Source organism: Notolepis coatsorum (genome assembly GCF_963971535.1).
Source record: "Notolepis coatsorum genome assembly, contig: SUPER_19_unloc_2, whole genome shotgun sequence".
NCBI classification, from domain to species: Eukaryota; Metazoa; Chordata; class Actinopteri; order Aulopiformes; family Paralepididae; genus Notolepis; species Notolepis coatsorum.
This window is the reverse complement of record NW_028174858.1, coordinates 205,700-227,128: the sequence shown is the minus strand read 5'-3', so window position 1 is coordinate 227,128 and position 21,429 is coordinate 205,700. Positions and strand designations below refer to the sequence as shown.

The 21,429-nt window shown below is 44.7% G+C and overlaps 1 protein-coding gene across 1 annotated transcript in view; it reads right to left on the bottom strand.

Annotated features, from left to right (window-relative positions):
* The window catches only part of cep192 (centrosomal protein 192), a gene marked incomplete at its 5' end in the record, with an annotated part of 187,767 nt that extends 174,962 nt beyond the window's left edge, over positions 1-12,805 (bottom strand). The window contains 7 exons of the mRNA XM_084338489.1: positions 3,329-3,484; positions 4,745-4,935; positions 6,289-6,430; positions 7,554-7,615; positions 9,636-9,787; positions 12,100-12,204; positions 12,624-12,805. Of these exons, the coding sequence (XP_084194615.1) occupies positions 3,329-3,484; positions 4,745-4,935; positions 6,289-6,430; positions 7,554-7,615; positions 9,636-9,787; positions 12,100-12,204; positions 12,624-12,805 (990 nt within the window). The remainder of the gene's footprint in view (positions 1-3,328; positions 3,485-4,744; positions 4,936-6,288; positions 6,431-7,553; positions 7,616-9,635; positions 9,788-12,099; positions 12,205-12,623) is intronic.
* Between the last annotated feature and the right edge of the window lie 8,624 nt (positions 12,806-21,429).

Genomic DNA, 21,429 nt, shown 5'->3' with positions numbered 1-21,429 from the left:
CGCCCTGTTTCTATTCTTACCTCCATCTCGAAAGTCATGGAGAAAATAGTCTACGAACAGGTCGAAAAGTACCTGGCGGAAAAAAATCTAATCTACGAATTCCAATCTGGCTTCAGAACGTCCCACTCCACTGACACATGCCTCCTCTATTTGAACGACCACATCAAACAAGAGGTGGACACGGCCAAATACTGCGGCATGGTCATGCTGGACCTACAAAAGGCCTTCGACACTGTCAATCACACCATTCTGATTGACAAGCTAAAAGCAATTGGTTTTGATAGCTTATCAGTGAGCTGGATGCAATCCTACCTGGAGGGGAGAGAACAGATGGTAGAGGTAAACGGTACTCTATCCCCCCCCCTCACAGTGAGCTGTGGTGTTCCACAAGGAAGCATACTAGGACCGCTACTCTTCCTAATTTATGCAAATGACATGTCGTCAGCTTGTGACTGCAACTTGTTCCTGTTTGCGGACGACTCAGCCCTGCTGGTCTCTGACAAGAACAAATTGCAGGTTGAAAAAACCCTCAGCACGGAACTAGGCAAAATCTGCATATGGCTCGCTGATAACAAACTATCATTACACATGGGCAAAACAGAGTCCATTCTCTTCGGTTCAAATAACAAACTCAGCAAGACCGACGGCTTCTCAGTTACAGTGGGTGACGATATTGTCACAAGGAAAGACGAAATTACCTACCTGGGTTCCATCCTAGAGGCAAATCTTTCCTGTGACAAAATGGCATCCAATGTAATAAAAAAAGTCAACCAACGAACTAGATTCTTGTACCGGATCCAGCGTTTCCGTTAGAACATATTCGTGCCGGTCTGGGTGTCCTGCAAGATTTCTATCCCCGGACATATTCGAGATATTCCGGTCAGAGTTTTAAACAGCAGTCTATTATAATCACATTTTTATGAGCTAACGAATTCCGTTATAATTGGACATGTGTATTAATTACATCAAGCGAAGAATGAGAAATTGATTTGCAGAATCAAATTACTATCTCTCGCCTCTCAAGTTAGTGCGATACGCTAATCCAGCATCAAGCTCCCGCCCCGCAGGCTTGCGCTGCAGCAGCTCTGTCACACGCACCCCCAAATGAATCTCGAGTAGACATCGCTTCACCTCGTTGTATCAGACACGTCACACATATCATAATGTTCAACTTCACACACAGCAAACTGTAGTTGATCATCACATTGCCTCGTTTGCTAGCTCGTCGCCACATGCAGAGAGGACGAGCCACATGCGTGTAACGCATTTGTTAATTTCATTATAGGTTATAGCCTACATTTAGTTATAATCAATAATATGCATTACTATGTGACACGGCAGTCAACCAACAGTTGCATATGATTAAAAAATGTCAACACTCACTCACCCCGTCTCTCGTTGTGCGAGAACAGCGGGTCGTCTGGTTGGTTCGACTTTGATAGATCCCCATTGGAACAGGTGGACGTCTGCGAGGCTCGCAACGGTAGCAGCAGACTGGGGATGCTCTTTGTGGTTCAATCAATAAATTAATAGTAAAAGTACGCTCGACATTTTTGTTTCTTTTCCGTGGGAGCCACCACGGCATCAGCGTCAGCGGTCTCTGTGACTTCAAGTTCAGAAGACTCATCTTCGTTGTCATTATTAGACCTGCTTGTGCTTGGTTTCATGAAATATTTACTAAGCTTAGCTTGTTTCGCCATCTCTCTCTCTTCCTCGTATACCTGTTTGTCGTTATGGTGGCCAGAGCGTGCAGGCTCAAAAAAAAAGAAAAATAAGTTTCACATCTGAGCGGCGCCATCCTATCAGAGTGAAGCAACAATTAAACTGAAAATGGAATTATTGTTTCGTTCATCGCATAGGCTATTTAATTTTAGCCGATTTTAATACAATTCAAATAATAAATTGTGCTTAGAGGAATTATTTTCACCGGACATTAAGACCGGAGAGATTTAAATATTCGGACTTCAACATATTTTGCCGGTCAAATACCGGTAATTACCGGCTAACAGAAACGCTGACCGGATCTCCTCTCTGGTAAACAAGAATACCCTGAAGACTCTGGCAGGAGCACTCATTCAAGGGTACTACGACTATGCTTGCACCTCATGGTACCAAAGCACCTCAAAGGCGCTTAAAACAAAATTACAAACATCACAAAACAAACTGGTCAGACTACTACTTGACCTGAACCCCAGAACCCATCTCACCCCTGCCCACTTTGCCAACCTAGGATGGCTTAGAGTAGACGACAGAGTACAGCAACTTGCAATGGGCCTGGTCTACAAGATACACTACACGACCGGGGTGCCCATGTACATGTCAAAATACTTCCCAAAGGTCAGTGAATACCACAACCACTACACCAGAGGGAGCTCTACAAATCATGTTAAACCCAGATTCGGCTCAAACAAGGGACTAAACACGTTTCGCAATTATGCCACATCAATGTGGAACGCCCTACCCAAAGCTGTAAAGGAATGTGAATCACTACCCACCTTCAAAACCGCTCTTAAAGAACACCTACGGGAGGCTGCAATTCGAAACTGGCCACCGTAAATGCCCAAAACCCCCACCACCTCCTAATAGACAGTCTCCTCCCCACCGCATGTATATATTCCCTCCCCGCCGTATGTATATTTCTCTCCCACCCACCCACCCCCTCCTAATGTAAAGTCCCCTCCCCATCATATGTATATACTCTGTCAGGATCTAGGGGTAACAGTACTGTATATTTGAATACCGTTTATGTCACAAATGTATCAGTACTAAATACCTATATGTCCCTATGCCATAAATGTCATGTATGTTGTGTATGTCATAAATGTCTATATGAATTGAAAATGGGGGACCCTGATGGAAACAAGACAAACGTCTTTCTCTGGTCTGCATCCCCTTAACAATTGTATGTATTGAGCCGTACTGTATTGTACCCATTCTGCAATCTGTTAAATAAAGTTTTCATTCATTCATTCAACCAGAGTGTCTCACCAGCTGCCTGGAGGTACTGGGCAGCAGCAGTCTGCTCCGGGGGCCTAACCCTAACCAGAGTGTCTCACCAGCTGCCTGGAGGTACTGGGCAGCAGCAGTCTGCTCCGGGGGCCTAACCCTAACCAGAGTGTCTCACCAGCTGCCTGGAGGCACTGGGCAGTAGCAGTCTGCTCCGGGGGCCTAACCCTAACCAGAGTGTCTCACCAGCTGCCTGGAGGTACTGGGCAGCAGCAGTCTGCTCCGGGGGCCTAACCCTAACCAGAGTGTCTCACCAGCTGCCTGGAGGTACTGGGCAGCAGCAGTCTGCTCCGGGGGCCTAACCCTAACCAGAGTGTCTCACCAGCTGCCTGGAGGTACTGGGCAGCAGCAGTCTGCTCCGGGGGCCGCTGCTGTGTCTCCTGGCCGCCTCCAGCTCGTCCTCTGTGTCCTCGTCGCTGGCTGGACAGGAGTCCATGCCTGTGGCCGCCAGACGGACATCCGGCATCTGGAAGTCCTCCTGGTGCCCACACACACACACACACATATATATATTATGCCTGAGGTGGTAGCATATGGACCAGGGTTCATTAGTCATGTGTGTGGACTTATTGTGCCATCAGTGCATGTAGCCTCCCACCCAGAGGCACATTACACGATGGTCTGAAAGGTCTTACACCGGCCCGAGCCGTGTGTGTGTGTGTGTGTGTGTGTGCGCGTGTGTGTGTGTGTGTGTGTTACGGACGGTGTCCTTATGTGTATATATATGGGAGTAATGTATGTAATCTGTTGTGTATATAGGCATGTTTTGTTTGTTGTTTGTCTTGTCTCCCTCTTGTGTCTACATATCCCACTCTCAGGTTCCCAGTCCCAGTTGCAGCAGCAGCTGGTCAATCAGCAACTCACCCCGGTGCAGCGGCAGGTGAAACTGATTCTTCAATCAACATCCACTCTCCCTTCATAATACCCTTTGTGTTTCAGTGTTAGTTAGCTCCCTGGCTCGTTTGGTCTGTGTTGGTGGTAACTATGGCTCTAGTGTGTTGGTGCTTTTGTAGGTAGAGCTCTCTGGTTCATTGATGTGGTAAAGTAGAGCTCTTGGTGTCTTTGTACACACTCTGTTACACACTCTTTTGTGGCTTTTGGTAATAGAGCTGAGGCTCTTAGGGTACATTTGTGCCAGAGCTGGTAAAAGCTTAATTTGAGCTAATTCTGTGTGAGAGCTAATCAAAGCTCTGTGTGAGCTCATTTTGTGTGAGAGCTGGTCAAAGCTCTAGTTATTTGGGCCATTGGTCTGTATAGTATTGTATCTTTTTGTGTTGTTGTACATTTCTGTACTAATCCTTTGTATATTTGTTTGTCACCCAGCCTATGGTGATTGTTTCCTGTTATTAATCTTTTGTTTCGCACACAGGGACATTGAGGGCAGAAAGATACCCTGGGGTCTACATCTGCATCACGTAGGAGAACTACTGTTAAAGACACCAGCTTAGAGTGAGCACCACCTCCTGTACTTTGGGGCGTCCGCGCCTGTAAGGGGGGGGGGGGGGCTTTTGTTTCATTTTGATATTATTTGGTGCTCACTGGTAGGTCCTCTTTGCTCTCTGTGTTGCTGATCTCATTTGTGTAAAATAAATATTGTTATTTTACAATCTGTCTATGGTGTTTTGTGTCACTGCATCCTCACCTATCCTGTCTGTGGCCTAGTGTTGCGTCTCCCCACGGGGGCACGTAACAGTGTGTGTGTGTGTGTGCGTGTGTGCGTGTGTGTGGTTAAAGTCACCTGATCGTAGTCATTCATAAACTGGAATCTGTTGTGCTCCAGCTCTGAGGGCAGGGCAGGGGAGAAGAGTGGCACGGCGGCAGGCAGCTCCTGGCCCTCCACCCGTCCTCTCTGCAGGCCGTGAGGCACCAGCTGGTTGAAGTACAGCTCCAACTCATCATCAGGAAGATCGTTCACGTCGATGTCGTCGTCTGGTGGTCAGAACGTGAAACGGTCATAGTTTGTTAAATATGTCAGCTTGTGTTCAATAGATTATATAATGCTTTGAAATGGGAGATTTTTTTTAAATATCAAGTCATTATCAACCTTAGGAAAATAACCGGCTCAAGAGTGGGACATTAGAAACATCTCTATAATAAAAGACAAGGCTTAGATATGATATTCACCCGTTGATTTTACACTCACTACAATACAGCTGTGATGCTATTATTTGGCATTTTACAGAAGGTAATGTCAGTACAGGTTGTTGAGTTACGTAGCATTTACTCAACAACGCAACAACGTTCCATTTACATAGTTCTACGTCATAGTCGTGAGATCCCACTGGTTTTTCAATGTGTACATAATGTAAATATCTGTAGATGACAGCATCTACTCTGACTATTCGTGTGTGTTTTCAAGTTAGACTGGGGAAGCCACAGAGAGCGGAGAGCAGATAAGGTCAACCACGGAGGACAGAGAGGGAGGCAGGGCAGGCCGTAGAGAGAGAGAGAGAGAGACACCGTTGCTATGGGGAGAAATAGAGGAGATTTGGTCATAGGCGACAGGAGACGTAGATGCATTGCACGGTTGCTATGGGCTATCAGCCGTTGCTAAGGACTATAATTTATAGCTGGGAGTTCTTCCGGTTTGACTCAGACTAGGACACGAGGCCGACACGTAGGGAGGTGGACAGAGAGACTGCAGTAGCTGGTGGGTGGGGGAGGGGCCTCCTCCACCCTCCTAGGCCATGAGGGCTAGCTTCAGCTAACAGGGGAGGCTTTTGGCTAACGACTAGGCCTCAACTACCATTGGACTAATAGCAGAAGAGACGGTAGAGATAATTAATTCAATAGCAGTCAAAGACCTTTCAGAACTGTTTGTTTATGGAAATAAACATCACCATCAAGGAAAGGTATCATGTTTCCAGTGTGTCTTTAATTCTTCCAAGCCGAATGCATCAACGGGGGAAGATATCGGGCGTCAGCCAGTACGATGAGTAAGGTATAAACAACACAACGCAGACCTCACGGTAGAGATTACTGGCTGATAAACAGGATTATGCAACATAGTGGAATATAACTATTTTGTACCATTACTAAGACGCTAATGGAATAGAATAATTGTATACCATTACTAAGACGCTAGTGGAATAGAATTATTTTGTACCGTCCGTTACTAAGACGCTGGTGGAATAGAACCATTTTGTACCGTTACTAAGACGCTAGTGGAAGAGAACCATTTTGTTAACAAGATGCCAATGGAATATATAACTATTCTGTTATGAAGAAGTGATAAACAAACCAAATGCAGGCAGTGAAAGATGGCGGTGGGAGGAGTCATACCTGTGAGGTCACTATTAATGCTGTCCACCGACATGAGTTTCTCATTGGCCAGGAAGCTGAACACGCTGCCGCTGAACCGGTCGCTGTCTCCGCCCTCACTGCCGGCACTGTCCTCCTCCGCTGCGGCGGAGAACAGCGGGCCCTGGTGGTGGGATGGAGGAGGTTCACGTTTTAAAGCCAATTAAACAGGCAACATCAAGGTTTCTTAACCCTTTCACTGCCACATGACAGAGCCGGTTAACCCTTCCACTGTGACAATACAGAAGGCATTTGCGGAGCTAATGATGCTAATGATGGAGCATCGCCGTCGGTTGTGTGATAGTAAAGGGCCAACCTTCTGCCGTGTGGCAGTGAAAGGGTTAAAAGGATGCATGCGTTGAATAAAGGAATAAGGTATATTCTTAGCCTGTTAACTTACATAATCAACTGATGTTCACCATTTTAGAATGCTGCCACAAATACAGTTGAAAGGTGCCTTTGAAATCAAGATGTATGTCTTTCAACTGTAATTCAAGATGCACATACGGATTACAAGGAAGTAGAGGCAGGGGGGTGGCTGGGTGGCGCAGCGGACTAAGCGCTCGTCACCAACGCAAGAGACACTGGTATCGAATCCGGCTGTCAGCGTTGCCTCCGGCTTGGGCCGGCCGTCATACTGGCTCAATTGGCAGAGTCAGCGGGAGGGAAGCCGGTGGGTGGTGATCTGGTCGTTGTAAACAGCGACTCCTACAGGTCGGTCAGGGCGCCTGCACAGCGAGGGAGGGAGATGGTGAGGGTAGTGTGACCTCCCACACGTTACACCTCGCCAATGAGTCCTCGCTGGCAGGTGAAAAGATGCTGCTGGCTGTCTCCTATGTATCGGAGGAAGCATCCGATAGACTTCAGGGCTCCCTAGACCGACCAGTGGGGGGCACATGCGAGCAACGACCAGGATGGGGAGGGGGGAATTGGCATAACGACTAAAATTGGGATGGGAGAAAAACAGGAGAAAAAGTGGATATAAAAAAAAAGAAAAAAAAGGAAGTAGAGGAAGCAGAGTTTCCAAGGATCAACTTCTACAAATGACTTCAGATGAGCATTTCTGGAGCGTTTAGCAGTATTGCCAAAAGGAAATGATTCCAAGTCAGTGTTCAAATTCAAGGAAGGAGACATGATTTGTGATTCAGTAAGTCATTGGTACCAGAGATAACCCAGAAAAAAACATGTAATACCGCACAATTTTCCCTTTAAAACATACTGTATGTCAAGCAAACCAAGACTGGTACCTTTGTATCCAGAGAGTCTTTATGTCCCAAACGAGTGAACGTCAGCAGCCCTGTTGAAAGTTCTGTTGATGCAAACAGGACAAACAGTTAGACTAGTGATGGAAGCACCTTCCAACACCATGAAGAGCTACAGTTGTATTTTGGTTGTTGCTCCAGCGGGAATTAAAAGGAATCTGTAATGCCGTCAATTACAGGGACCTCTAGGCAAAGGAGCCCCACTTGGTGTTGCAGTTTAATATGTGTTTTGTTGTGGTCTGATGTGTGGGTTGGAGTTTAGTGAAGATCTCAGGCTCTACCTGTAGACCAGGAGACCCGAGTGACTTCAAAAGACGGGGGAATGACATCCTTGAGACCATCGTCACCGAGCTTCACAGGTAGAGCTGGCTATCACTTGAAATTAGGGATGCACGATAATTATCGGGCCGATATCAGCAATTATGACATCATCCCGATAAACCCGATGATTAATAGCTCCGATAATAAATTTCTTTTTTTTTTACTTTTTTATTTTCATGTCAACGTTCACACGCACAATATATGCTTACCTAGGATTTGACTTGATTCGACAACAAAGCAGTCGGGGCAATGGCAAGCCAAAAACTGTCGAAGGTGTGGTTATTTGAAGTTTTGATTTTTTTTTTCTCACAACTGAGGTAGGTAGATTACATTTTTAGAGACTAAAGTACAGAAAAAAGGTACCGTTGGGTACCGGTATCGATTCAAATGTGAACGGTACCCATCCCTACTGACAAAGCACAATACCTGTTGGTTTTTAGTTCACTCATTGTTCAGGGAAACACATTGTTAATGACATTGACGGATTGTGAATTTTGTGATTGACTCAAATTATATTTATTTGGAAAAATAAATATAGTCACTTTATTTGAAGAGTCAAAACTGTTCTCTTGGCTTTGTTTTGTTCATAGTAGTAACGCTCATGTCATGATAAATCTGGTTAGGTCAAAACTACAGGAATATACATACAAAAAAAGAAAATTATAATACAATAAATATATATATATCGGTATCGACCTTGAGGAGCAGAAAGTTATCGGTGTCGATATCGGGGTCAAAAAAATCAATATCGTGCACCCCTACTTGAAATATTTCGATACTGGTGCCAATACCCCTCATCACTAGGGATGTGCAAAACAAGGCTTTCCTAAACACAAGAAACAATCACAACACTGGGTCGATGCTTTATGAAATGCTCGACACTTTTACTCGACAGTGACATCGGGTGGCAGTCAGTCGTCATAGCAGCTATTTTACTTATCAATATTTGGCCAAAACAGTTTCATTCATAGGTCAGTGGTTTCATGGAATGATGTGTGAGAAATAATGTAACAATTGACACAACAATTACATGTTTGAATGAGTGGATTTTCAGGTTTCATATAATTTGTTCAGATAACAGTAGAACACCTTATCACCACCGTATCGCCTAAAAAAAACCTAAATCACCTTATAACCCAAACCACTGTATCGCCTAAAACAAACGGGTCACAATCAGCCACAACTAGGGATGCACTGAGATTTCCACCGGCATTGTCCTCCATCATGTCAAACCACATCAAAATTGGGGCATTTATGAGTTATTAAGAGAAGAGACTTTACCCATAAAATGAATGTGACTGTATGGGTGACTCGTTTATTAACGGATCTGGGGGGAAAAATCTGGGAATAAGTTTCACATCTCTACTGTATATGGTTCATCATCAGATACGGCCGTTTGAATTTACGATGTTCAATCCCTGTTATAGTGCTATGAGGTTTGTCTGTTCCTTCTACGTTTGGGTGTCGTCAGGTCACTTTTGATGGTCCATCAGCATTATGCCGAATTGCACAAAAAGAGATGCGTGCGTTGAGGTACATGCGGCGAAAGCTGAATAATAATAAAAATAAATATTATTATTTTAATTCAAATAATAAAACCACCATCCACCGGGGCTTGCACCTTAATAAAAGGCATGGAGAACGCTCAGCAAGTCAATGGAAGAAAGGAGATGACAGACGAGAAGTAAGACAACTAGAACGATCCCCTCTCTATGCTCTGTGCTAGACACCACCAGGACCACCTACCGGCTCCTACATCAGTGGGTCGTCCAGGACGTGAGCCTCTGGGCGGGGGGCCCGGCGGGGCACCTTCCGTTCTGGAGTCAGTCTCGTCCAGATGGACCTTCACCAGCAGGTCCGAGAAACGCTGAGCTGCAATGAAGTGGTCTGCATGGTCCCTGTGGAGCAGATATATACAATATATATATAATGAAGTGGTCTGCATGGTCCCTGTGGAGCAGATATATACAATATATATATAATGAAGTGGTCTGCATGGTCCCTGTGGAGCAGATATATAATGAAGTGGTCTGCATGGTCCCTGTGGAGCAGATATATAATGAAGTGGTCTGCATGGTCCCTGTGGAGCAGATATATAATGAAGTGGTCTGCATGGTCCCTGTGGAGCAGATATATAATGAAGTGGTCTGCATGGTCCCTGTGGAGCAGATATATAATGAAGTGGTCTGCATGGTCCCTGTGGAGCAGATATATAATGAAGTGGTCTGCATGGTCCCTGTGGAGCAGATATATAATGAAGTGGTCTGCATGGTCCCTGTGGAGCAGATATATAATGAAGTGGTCTGCATGGTCCCTGTGGAGCAGATATATAATGAAGTGGTCTGCATGGTCCCTGTGGAGCAGATATATAATGAAGTGGTCTGCATGGTCCCTGTGGAGCAGATAAATACACAGGAAGTTAACCCTAACCCTAACCCTTCATGAAGTGGTCTGCATGGTCCCTGTGGAGCAGATAAATACACGGGAAGTTAACCCTAACCCTAACCCTTCATGAAGTGGTCTGCATGGTCCCTGTGGAGCAGATATATACACGGGAAGTTAACCCTAACCCTAACCCTTCATGAAGTGGTCTGCATGGTCCCTGTGGAGCAGATATATACACGGGAAGTTAACCCTAACCCTAACCCTTCATGAAGTCGTCTGCATGGTCCCTGTGGAGCAGATAAATACACGGGAAGTCTGACAATGAGATGCAGGCAATTCCCGCTCTCAAGTTGTGGCATTAATGAGACCACTACGTTAATAGCAATTTTTCCACCAATTCTGTCATGATATAGCCAGGTAAATGCATCAGCTAGTAAGGATTATTTATGATATTTTGTAAAGTTTTGTAAAAGAGCTCGATTCATGTTCATTTTTAGGACAGCTTAGATTGTATTTTGGGATGGTTCCGGAAGGATGGTGCAAAAGGTTAAAGGTCCCGTGTCTTACAAATGGCCTTTTCCAGTGTTTAGCATTGTTTCCTAGCAACGGGGGTTTATATCAATGGGGTCTGTGTCTCTAATTCTCCTTTTGACTCATCAGTCTAGTCTCGAGTTCACGAGATCCTCCCTCACTCAACTAAGCGATTCTGATTTTACTGTTTTGCTGACGTGAGTAAGGCACTGGTTGTAGTCACCGCCCACAATCAACAATTCTCTCAACAACAGAGCGAGTGGAATTACTTCCTCAAACGGGTTGACGTGCGCGGGTGCCGACAGAGACAGCAGAGAACGAGCGAGCGAGAGAGAGGGACAGGAGCTTCTCTCTCTCGGGGAAGCACACACACATTTACACACAACCTCGACCAGCGCGCGGGGATGGGGCTTCTCCGTGGGAGCACTCGCATATCACTGTCAAAATATCTTTGACTCCCACGCGCACGGCCATATTCCGATCCGTGCAATAATATTCACAGGGGTATATATTGTCATTTGAAACAAGTTACCAATGCATTGTCCCGTGGGATTATGCCCCCTGCGGCGAAATTAATTAGTATCCCCCTCCTCTATCTCTCTCTGTCTGACTGTGGGTGACTGTCACTCAACGCGCTTATGGGCGGAGCCCAGCCCAAAACAGCTTGAAATCTTGAAGTGGAAAAATGCTTTTTACAGATGTGTTCCATAGACTCACAGGAATTGTGTAAAGTTGCCCAAATAGTGAAAGGAAATAGCAAGACATGTCCCCTTTAAGTCAAGAGCCCTGATGTGACAGGTTACAATATGATTTGACATCTTTTTGTATCTTTATCTTGTAATACAATTGTCATGGTCCCATTTATTAGGAATAATTTTTATGAACTTAAAAATACAAATTCTGTATACCTTCATAGTCTGTATAGCTCCCAGCCTTACTTTGATATAAGAATTTGAGAATTGGTAAGAATTTGGCACAATTACAATTTCAGTATAGACTAACTAGAGAAAGTGTCATTTATTGACTCTCAAACTAAATTAATTGCTTTCCCTTTACATAGACATGTAAAAATCTGTCTGTCAAAATCAGTTAACCATTGACATCCCTAGTCAATATCTCAGAAAATCAAGTTGCTTTGCTTCAATTTCTGACATTTTGCACATGGCTCTTAGAATTAGATTTGATACAGTCACCTGGTATCAGACCGATATCAAATACCAGTATAACAGTGCGTCGCTACAACACAGACGGTGTGTCATGGCATGCATTAAGACAGACAATTGTCCATACTTACAAATCATCTTTGAAACTGAGGGCAAACTTGGCATGTTCTTCAGTGGAAGACCGTGCGTCAGAGAGCACACCTCCGTCCAGATAGGAGGCTTCTGCAGCACTCCCCCTGGAAAGTAACATTCAACAGACGGAAGAGGAATCTAAAGGTGTTATACATTTTTTACGTAGAGTCATTTATTTATAATTGTAAAAATGTTGGCTGGTCCTAAATTAATGTTGTTACCATGATGTAACACTTCCCTACTTCCCATTGGATGACGTGCTGGCGCTCTAGTGCAACATCCAGTAGCTGAATGTTATCTATAGCACTTTTAAACGTGTGTTATTATTATCTCCGACTGTGAACGCTACAATTCTACAACCAGTTATATTACAACGTCCCCATTATAAATGGTTGTACTGCTTTTGCACAACCCATGAGTGCCGTTATCTGTGAGGGGAAGTGTCCGACGCAGTGTTTAATAAGAGACACAGAAGTGTGAGTGAAAGGCAACGCCCTCCAAACCACCCAGTGTTGTCCCCCACCTGTTGTCGGACACGGCTCTAATTTTAGCCACCGTGGAGGCGGCCATCGGCAGCCCCGGCCCAGAGCTCAACGTCAGGTTCCCCAGTGTCGCACGCCCCCCGCCGACACTGCTGCTGCCCAGAGAGCTGGAGAGGAAGCTGGGGAACGCCTCATCCTCCAAGTTGCAGAAGCTGTCTGCCATGTTGGGGGTGGGGTGGGGTGGGGTGGGGTGGGGTGGGGTGGGAGGCTCAGCTCAGGTGGAGATCATCTGGTCGGTCTGGAGAGAGGGATGCAACGTGGGCTAGTCAAACGCATTGATCAACACTCCAGCAGCAACAACTTGAGTGTAATAATGTAGTACTTTAAGACAAAGGCTTGTGTGTGACAGTGTTTGGTGTCTGTTTGGAAACCAAGCTGGTGTTTCCACAGTATTTAGTTAGTGATAGAAGTCATCATTAGGGAGGCATCAACCATAGCCTGGTCAGAACCATCTTCACCATCACTTCAGAGCCAGAACCATCTTCACCATCACTTCAGAGCCAGAACCATCTTCACCATCACTTCAGAGCCAGAACTATCTTCACCATCACTTCAGAGCCAGAACTATCTTCACCATCACTTCAGAGCCAGAACTATCTTCACCATCACTTCAGAGCCAGAACTATCTTCACCATCACTTCAGAGCCAGAACTATCTTCACCATCACTTCAGAGCCAGAACTATCTTCACCATCACTTCAGAGCCAGAACTATCTTCACCATCACTTCAGAGCCAGAACTATCTTCACCATCACTTCAGAGCCAGAACCATCTTCACATTCACTTCAGAGCCAGAACTATCTTCACCATCACTTCAGAGTCAGAACTATCTTCACCATCACTTCAGAGCCAGAACTATCTTCACCATCACTTCAGAGCCAGAACTATCTTCACCATCACTTCAGAGCCAGAACCATCTTCACCATCACTTCAGAGCCAGAACCATCTTCACCATCACTTCAGAGCCAGAACCATCTTCACCATCACTTCAGAGTCAGAACTATCTTCACCATCACTTCAGAGTCAGAACTATCTTCACCATCACTTCAGAGTCAGAACTATCTTCACCATCACTTCAGAGCCAGAACTATCTTCACCATCACTTCAGAGCCAGAACTATCTTCACCATCACTTCAGAGCCAGAACTATCTTCACCATCACTTCAGAGTCAGAACTATCTTCACAGTCACTTCAGAGCCAGAACTATCTTCACAGTCACTTCAGAGCCAGAACTATCTTCACCATCACTTCAGAGCCAGAACTATCTTCACCATCACTTCAGAGCCAGAACCATCTTCACCATCACTTCAGAGCCAGAACCATCTTCACCATCACTTCAGAGTCAGAACTATCTTCACCATCACTTCAGAGTCAGAACTATCTTCACAGTCACTTCAGAGCCAGAACTATCTTCACCATCACTTCAGAGTCAGAACTATCTTCACCATCACTTCAGAGTCAGAACTATCTTCACAGTCACTTCAGAGCCAGAACTATCTTCACCATCACTTCAGAGTCAGAACTATCTTCACCATCACTTCAGAGTCAGAACTATCTTCACCATCACTTCAGAGCCAGAACTATCTTCACAGTCACTTCAGAGCCAGAACTATCTTCACAGTCACTTCAGAGCCAGAACTATCTTCACAGTCACTTCAGAGCCAGAACTATCTTCACAGTCACTTCAGAGCCAGAACTATCTTCACCATCACTTCAGAGCCAGAACTATCTTCACCATCACTTCAGAGCCAGAACTATCTTCACAGTCACTTCAGAGCCAGAACCATCTTCACCATCACTTCAGAGCCAGAACTATCTTCACCATCACTTCAGAGTCAGAACTATCTTCACAATCACTTCAGAGCCAGAACTATCTTCACCATCACTTCAGAGCCAGAACTATCTTCACAGTCACTTCAGAGTCAGAACCATCTTCACCATCACTTCAGAGCCAGAACCATCTTCACCATCACTTCAGAGCCAGAACCATCTTCACCATCACTTCAGAGTCAGAACTATCTTCACCATCACTTCAGAGCCAGAACTATCTTCACAGTCACTTCAGAGTCAGAACCATCTTCACAATCACTTCAGAGCCAGAACTATCTTCACCATCACTTCAGAGCCAGAACTATCTTCACCATCACTTCAGAGCCAGAACTATCTTCACCATCACTTCAGAGCCAGAACTATCTTCACCATCACTTCAGAGCCAGAACCATCTTCACAGTCACTTCAGAGCCAGAACTATCTTCACCATCACTTCAGAGCCAGAACTATCTTCACCATCACTTCAGAGCCAGAACCATCTTCACAGTCACTTCAGAGTCAGAACCATCTTCACAATCACTTCAGAGCCAGAACTATCTTCACCATCACTTCAGAGCCAGAACCATCTTCACCATCACTTCAGAGCCAGAACTATCTTCACCATCACTTCAGAGCCAGAACTATCTTCACAGTCACTTCAGAGCCAGAACTATCTTCACCATCACTTCAGAGTCAGAACTATCTTCACCATCACTTCAGAGCCAGAACTATCTTCACCATAACTTCAGAGCCAGAACCATCTTCACCATCACTTCAGAGCCAGAACTATCTTCACCATCACTTCAGAGCCAGAACTATCTTCACCATCACTTCAGAGCCAGAACTATCTTCACCATCACTTCAGAGCCAGAACTATCTTCACAGTCACTTCAGAGCCAGAACTATCTTCACCATCACTTCAGAGCCAGAACTATCTTCACAGTCACTTCAGAGCTGGTTAGGGTTAAAGGTTAAGGGTTAAGGTTAAGGTTACAGCAGATAGCAGCCAGTTAGCTCCTGTTAGCTAGTGGGGCTCAAACTACTGTCAGACAAACCAACTAAACATTACAACTCACTGTCCTTCACTCCAGCTCAGTGAATCACACAATTAGTTCAATAACTTATACACTACTAAAGGCTAGATCACGTTAACTAGCTAACAGTTAGTTAGTTAGTGAGCGACGTCTTGGTGAAAACAGCAGAAAGTAAAAACACTTGGTCGTGTTTGGAGTCCAACTCACTCTCAGACTCCAGTCTGACTCGTCTTCACGGTTCTCCTCCAGTGTTGTCCGCTGACTCCGCCGAACACAACACGGTTATCTGCCGTTAAGTCGTTCACCTGTCGTCGAACATAATAACACAGTTAAACACGTTAATATAAACAGTTTAATAACTGTTCTAGAGTCACTTGAGCTGTTGAGGCTGAAGAATACAAACTACACTGATGGCGCACCGGAAGCCCGCGCAACGTCACTTCCGACGTGTAAGGAGGCGGGGCATAAATAGTTGAATAAACTACTCTGATTGGACAAACGCTTTGGACCGTGGCCACATTGTGCATCTCGATAGGACGTCTCGCCTGCCACTCCAGTGTGCTGTCTGTGAAACGCCTGCGACATAATTTGAAAAACAACTCATTGATCCTATCATCACGTGCCTTGTCATAAAATGAATGAATGAAATGGATATTTACTTGTCTTTGGGGGAATTCCTGCAATTAATAAATCTGCCAGTTGACCTACCTTTTCTAGTATGCCATTATTATTGAAAAGTATTGCATTAATGTGTCTTGTGATCCGGCATGTGTCTTGTCCATAATATAAATTAATTAATTGAATGAACGAAATTAATATGTTTACGTCTTTGGGGAATTCCTGCCTGCAATTAATACATCTGCCAATTGACATACCTTTTCTAGTCTTTCATTATTATTGGAAAGCATTGCATTAATGTGCTTTCTGGCTAAATAGATTCCACCACCACAGACAGTAGCCTAACATTATATGGAGGATGCTAGTAGTTAGGCTGGATGGATGGAGCTTGTTGTGGGCTATCATGTTCCACTGAGCAGCTGCATGGATGACTTGGTTGACACACAGTTGCCCACTGACAGGAAGCTGTGAAACATTCCAGCGTGTCCCGGCTGACATAAGATCAGGGAGGGAGCCATGTGAAAGGGGAACAGCACCTCTTGTAATGTACACAATAACATTTCTCCCAGTATTTTCAGAGTGAAACCTGAATAAATCTTGCTTAGCCACCACCCTTGTTAAAGGTCAGTGAATACCACGATCACAACACCAGAGGGAGCTCCACAAATCATGTAAAACCCAGATTCGGCTCAAACAAGGGACTAAACACGTTTCGCAATTATGCCACATCAATGTGGAACGCCCTACCCAAAGCTGTAAAGGAATGTGAATCACTACCCACTTTCAAAAACACTCTCAAAAAACACCTACGTGAGACTGCAATTCGAAACTGGCCCCTACAAATGTCCTAACCTAGTTTACAGTAAATGACCAAGTAAGGCTTTGTCAGTATTCCAATGTACAGTGTAAAATGTGTGTGTGTCCCCTACCCAACCCCCCCCCCCCCCCCCCACCTCCAATGTACAGCCCTCACCCACCCACCCAACCTCCTCCAATGTACAGTTTCTACGCCAAATGTATATACACTCTTTTTCTGGACACTTTTGTATCACAAACAGTACTGTATTTGCAAATCTGATATGTCATAAATGTATAGATGTAGCAGTACTGTCTATCTGTGTCATGTATGTCATATATGTTATGATGAATTGAAAATGGGGGACCCTGATGTAAACAAGACAAAAGTCTTTCTCTGGTCTGCATCCCCTTAACAATTGTATGTATTGAGCTGTACTGTACACATTCTGCAATCTGTTAATAAACTTTTCAATCAATCAATCAATCATGTGAGCCAACCGCCTGTGATGTGCTTATCGGAGTTTGAACTGTGTGGTTGTGGAACCACCCAAATAGGAAGGACCTAAAGTACTGCTGTCTTTGTCTTCATAGACTGTGACTATGTGTTGTTGAATCACTGTCTATTTTTAAAGAACAGTAGCTGTATGACTAGTTAGTCAGGGTCATTATACTCAAGATAGGTGTGTGTGTAAGGCAAAAACAAGTCATTGAACATTTCTTTATAATGGCCTTTATTCTCAGTTCATTTATCATTAAGTAAAAATTTTTTTTTTTTTTTTTTTAAACAACAGCAACACAGAGGTCTCCATCAGAAATATATCCTGGAACAATCAGAACAACTACTCTTTGATAATCCACTGGAGCCAGATGTCGGAGAACATTCCGTGGTCGTCCAGAAGTTCTTCATGGCGTCAATCAGCCGTGATGACTTTCCACAGAGCATTCTGGTTTGATGAAGGTTGTGACAAATTTGTGGAATTTGACTTCTAGAATAACTGATCCCCATGTGAGCAGTTATAGAAGGTTGGAATTACACATTCTGTCTCCAATACAAATACTATGCTGACAAAATAAACAGAGGAAAATGACTTGGGTAACACTTTAATTGAGGCACGATAATAAAAATGATTAAGTACCGAGGAACTAACGAGGGAACTATTTCATTACTTGAGCTTCATTGCTGTGCTGCACTGTTAAAATGTATTTCTCAGGGATAATAAAGTTATTATGTAATGTCAACAAACCATTGATTATCCATCAGTTGCTCAAGTCTCAGACCGGATGTCTGCAGGGAAATCCTTCCAGAATGGCTTCTACTTCCTAATGACGCATTAAATTAAGACCTATCCATCCGGCTCTCACATCCCCATTCCATACCTTCTTACCTCTCATTCTAAGTTATTTGTTCCTGTACTTTGTTCAAGACAAACAAATTATATGTTGCAACTTTGTCCTTGGCTTCAACCAAGGTGCATGAACTGGGAAAAAACTAGCAAGGGAGAAATATTCAGCAACTCTTTGGAGGCCGATGGATGTTGTAAAAATAATGCTCTAGTCTTCATTCATACAATTAAAAGCAACGCATTTTAGCAACATGACAAAAAAAAAGAATAACAGAGTAATGGAGGATAATGTATAAATAAATAAAAATAGGAATACCCATATCTCTGTGGTGGCCATTGTATATGGGTATTTAAGCTCCCTTGTTCTTTTTATAGTCATGTTTTTGTTTGTCTTGTATGAATGAAGAGCATTATTTTTCACAGCATCCATCGGCCTCCAACTTTGGGCTGAACTTTGTTAACATTATCCTACTGTAGGTATTTAGTCATTAAATCAAGTTCTACCAAGACATGAGGTGTATGTGGTCTGGACAACAGTGTATCGTTGAGCCGGACGATAATGGGATACATTAATAATATCACAGTAAAGATGAGGATCTTTTTTATTTTTATTTTACCTCGTCAATACATGAGAAGACAACGTGTTAAAACATCCCAGGTGACGATCGTCACAGACCTACAGGGTCCAACCAAAACCGTCACTTTGAGAGACATGCTAAGTTAATATTATGGACTTATAACTGAATCGTGTGCTACAATATCATCACGATATAATCCCATTGAACGATGATAAACGATACTGAATTATTATTCTGTGCCGGCCATACAGAAAATCAGGGACTAAGTAGGATAAGAGACAAAATCATTAGTAATGAACGGGAGCCGGTGTTTAACTTCCACGCGACAGAAGGTTAGCCCCTTTACTATCACACAACCGACGGCGATGCTCCATCATTAGCATCAAATGCGGAACTAATGATGCTAATGATGGAGCATCGCCGTCGGTTGTGTGATAGTAAAGGGCTAACCTTCTGTATTGTCACAGTTGAAAGTTAACAGGCTGCCGTGTGGCAGTGAAAGGGTTAAAAGAAAATTATTAAAAAAAAAAATATCCTGAATCCCTGCCAAGTCACTGCCCTTCAGTCTCTGGGGGGGGGGGGGGGGGGGGGGGGCAGAGCTCTAGAGGGGTACAGTCTGTGGAGAGTCACTGTCCAGTCTCTGGGGGGGGGGGGGGGGGGGGGGGGGCAGAGCTCTAGAGGGGTACAGTCTGTGGAGAGTCACTGTCCAGTCTCTGGGGGGGGGGGGGGGGGGGGGGCAGAGCTCTAGAGGGGTACAGTCTGTGGAGAGTCACTGTCCTTCAGTCTCTGGGGGGGGGTCTCTGGTGCCCCCCCCTCTAGAGGGGTACAGTCTGTGCAGAGTCACTGTCCTTCAGTCTCTGGGGGGGGGTCTCTGGTGCCCCCCCTCTAGAGGGGTACAGTCTGTGCAGAGTCACTGTCCTTCAGTCTCTGGGGGGGGGTCTCTGGTGCCCCCCCTCTAGGGGGTACAGTCTGTGCAGAGCCTGCAGAGCCTGTTGCTGTTGCAGCTGCTGCTGAGACAGGAAGGACTCGGCACCACAGAGCTCCAGCAGGGAAGAGGGAGGCAACAGGTGACCCAGTCTGGAGCCGACCCTGGGGGCGTCCAGAGGAGGGAAGTAATACCTGGGGGGACAACAGATGAAGAGGGAAACAAAAAAACAAAAAGAAAACATGGACAGGGTGGGAAACGGACAACGGAACACAAGAGGGGAAAATAAAAGGAATGAGAATATAAAGGAGAAGGTAGAAGGATGCATGTACTCTAGTCTACAGAGAAGGTAGAAGGATGCACGTACTCTAGTCTACAGAGAAGGTAGAAGGATGCACGTACTCTAGTCTACAGAGAAGGTAGAAGGATGCATGTACTCTAGTCTACAGAGAAGGTAGAAGGATGCACGTACTCTAGTCTACAGAGAAGGTAGAAGGATGCATGTAGTCTAGTCTACAGAGAAGGTAGAAGGATGCATGTAGTCTAGTCTACAGAGAAGGTAGAAGGATGCACGTACTCTAGTCTACAGAGAAGGTAGAAGGATGCACGTACTCTAGTCTACAGGACAGAGAAGGTAAAAGGATGCACGTACTCTAGTCTACAGAGAAGGTAGAAGGATGCACGTACTCTAGTCTACAGAGAAGGTAGAAGGATGCACGTACTCTAGTCTACAGAGAAGGTAGAAGGATGCATGTAGTCTAGTCTACAGAGAAGGTAGAAGGATGCACGTACTCTAGTCTACAGGACAGAGAAGGTAGAAGGATGCACGTACTCTAGTCTACAGAGAAGGTAGAAGGATGCACTACTCTAGTCTACAGAGAAGGTAGAAGGATGCACATACTCTAGTCTACAGAGAAGGTAGAAGGATGCACGTACTCTAGTCTACAGAGAAGGTAGAAGGATGCACGTACTCTAGTCTACAGAGAAGGTAGAAGGATGCATGTACTCTAGTCTACAGAGAAGGTAGAAGGATGCACGTACTCTAGTCTACAGAGAAGGTAGAAGGATGCACGTACTCTAGTCTACAGAGAAGGTAGAAGGATGCACGTACTCTAGTCTACAGAGAAGGTAGAAGGATGCATGTACTCTAGTCTACAGAGAAGGTAGAAGGATGCATGTACTCTAGTCTACAGAGAAGGTAGAAGGATGCATGTACTCTAGTCTACAGAGAAGGTAGAAGGATGCACGTACTCTAGTCTACAGAGAAGGTAGAAGGATGCACGTACTCTAGTCTACAGAGAAGGTAGAAGGATGCACGTACTCTAGTCTACAGAGAAGGTAGAAGGATGCATGTACTCTAGTCTACAGAGAAGGTAGAAGGATGCACGTACTCTAGTCTACAGAGAAGGTAGAAGGATGCACGTACTCTAGTCTACAGAGAAGGTAGAAGGATGCACGTACTCTAGTCTACAGAGAAGGTAGAAGGATGCACGTACTCTAGTCTACAGAGAAGGTAGAAGGATGCACGTACTCTAGTCTACAGAGAAGCGTACTCTAGTCTACAGAGAGGTGAGAGACAGAGATGCACGCTGGCTGAACACAGGACAATTCACGGAACTTTATTTTGGAAGGGATCTGCATGAAAGCAAAGTCTAAGACGCCCACAGGTCACTTCTCCGACAC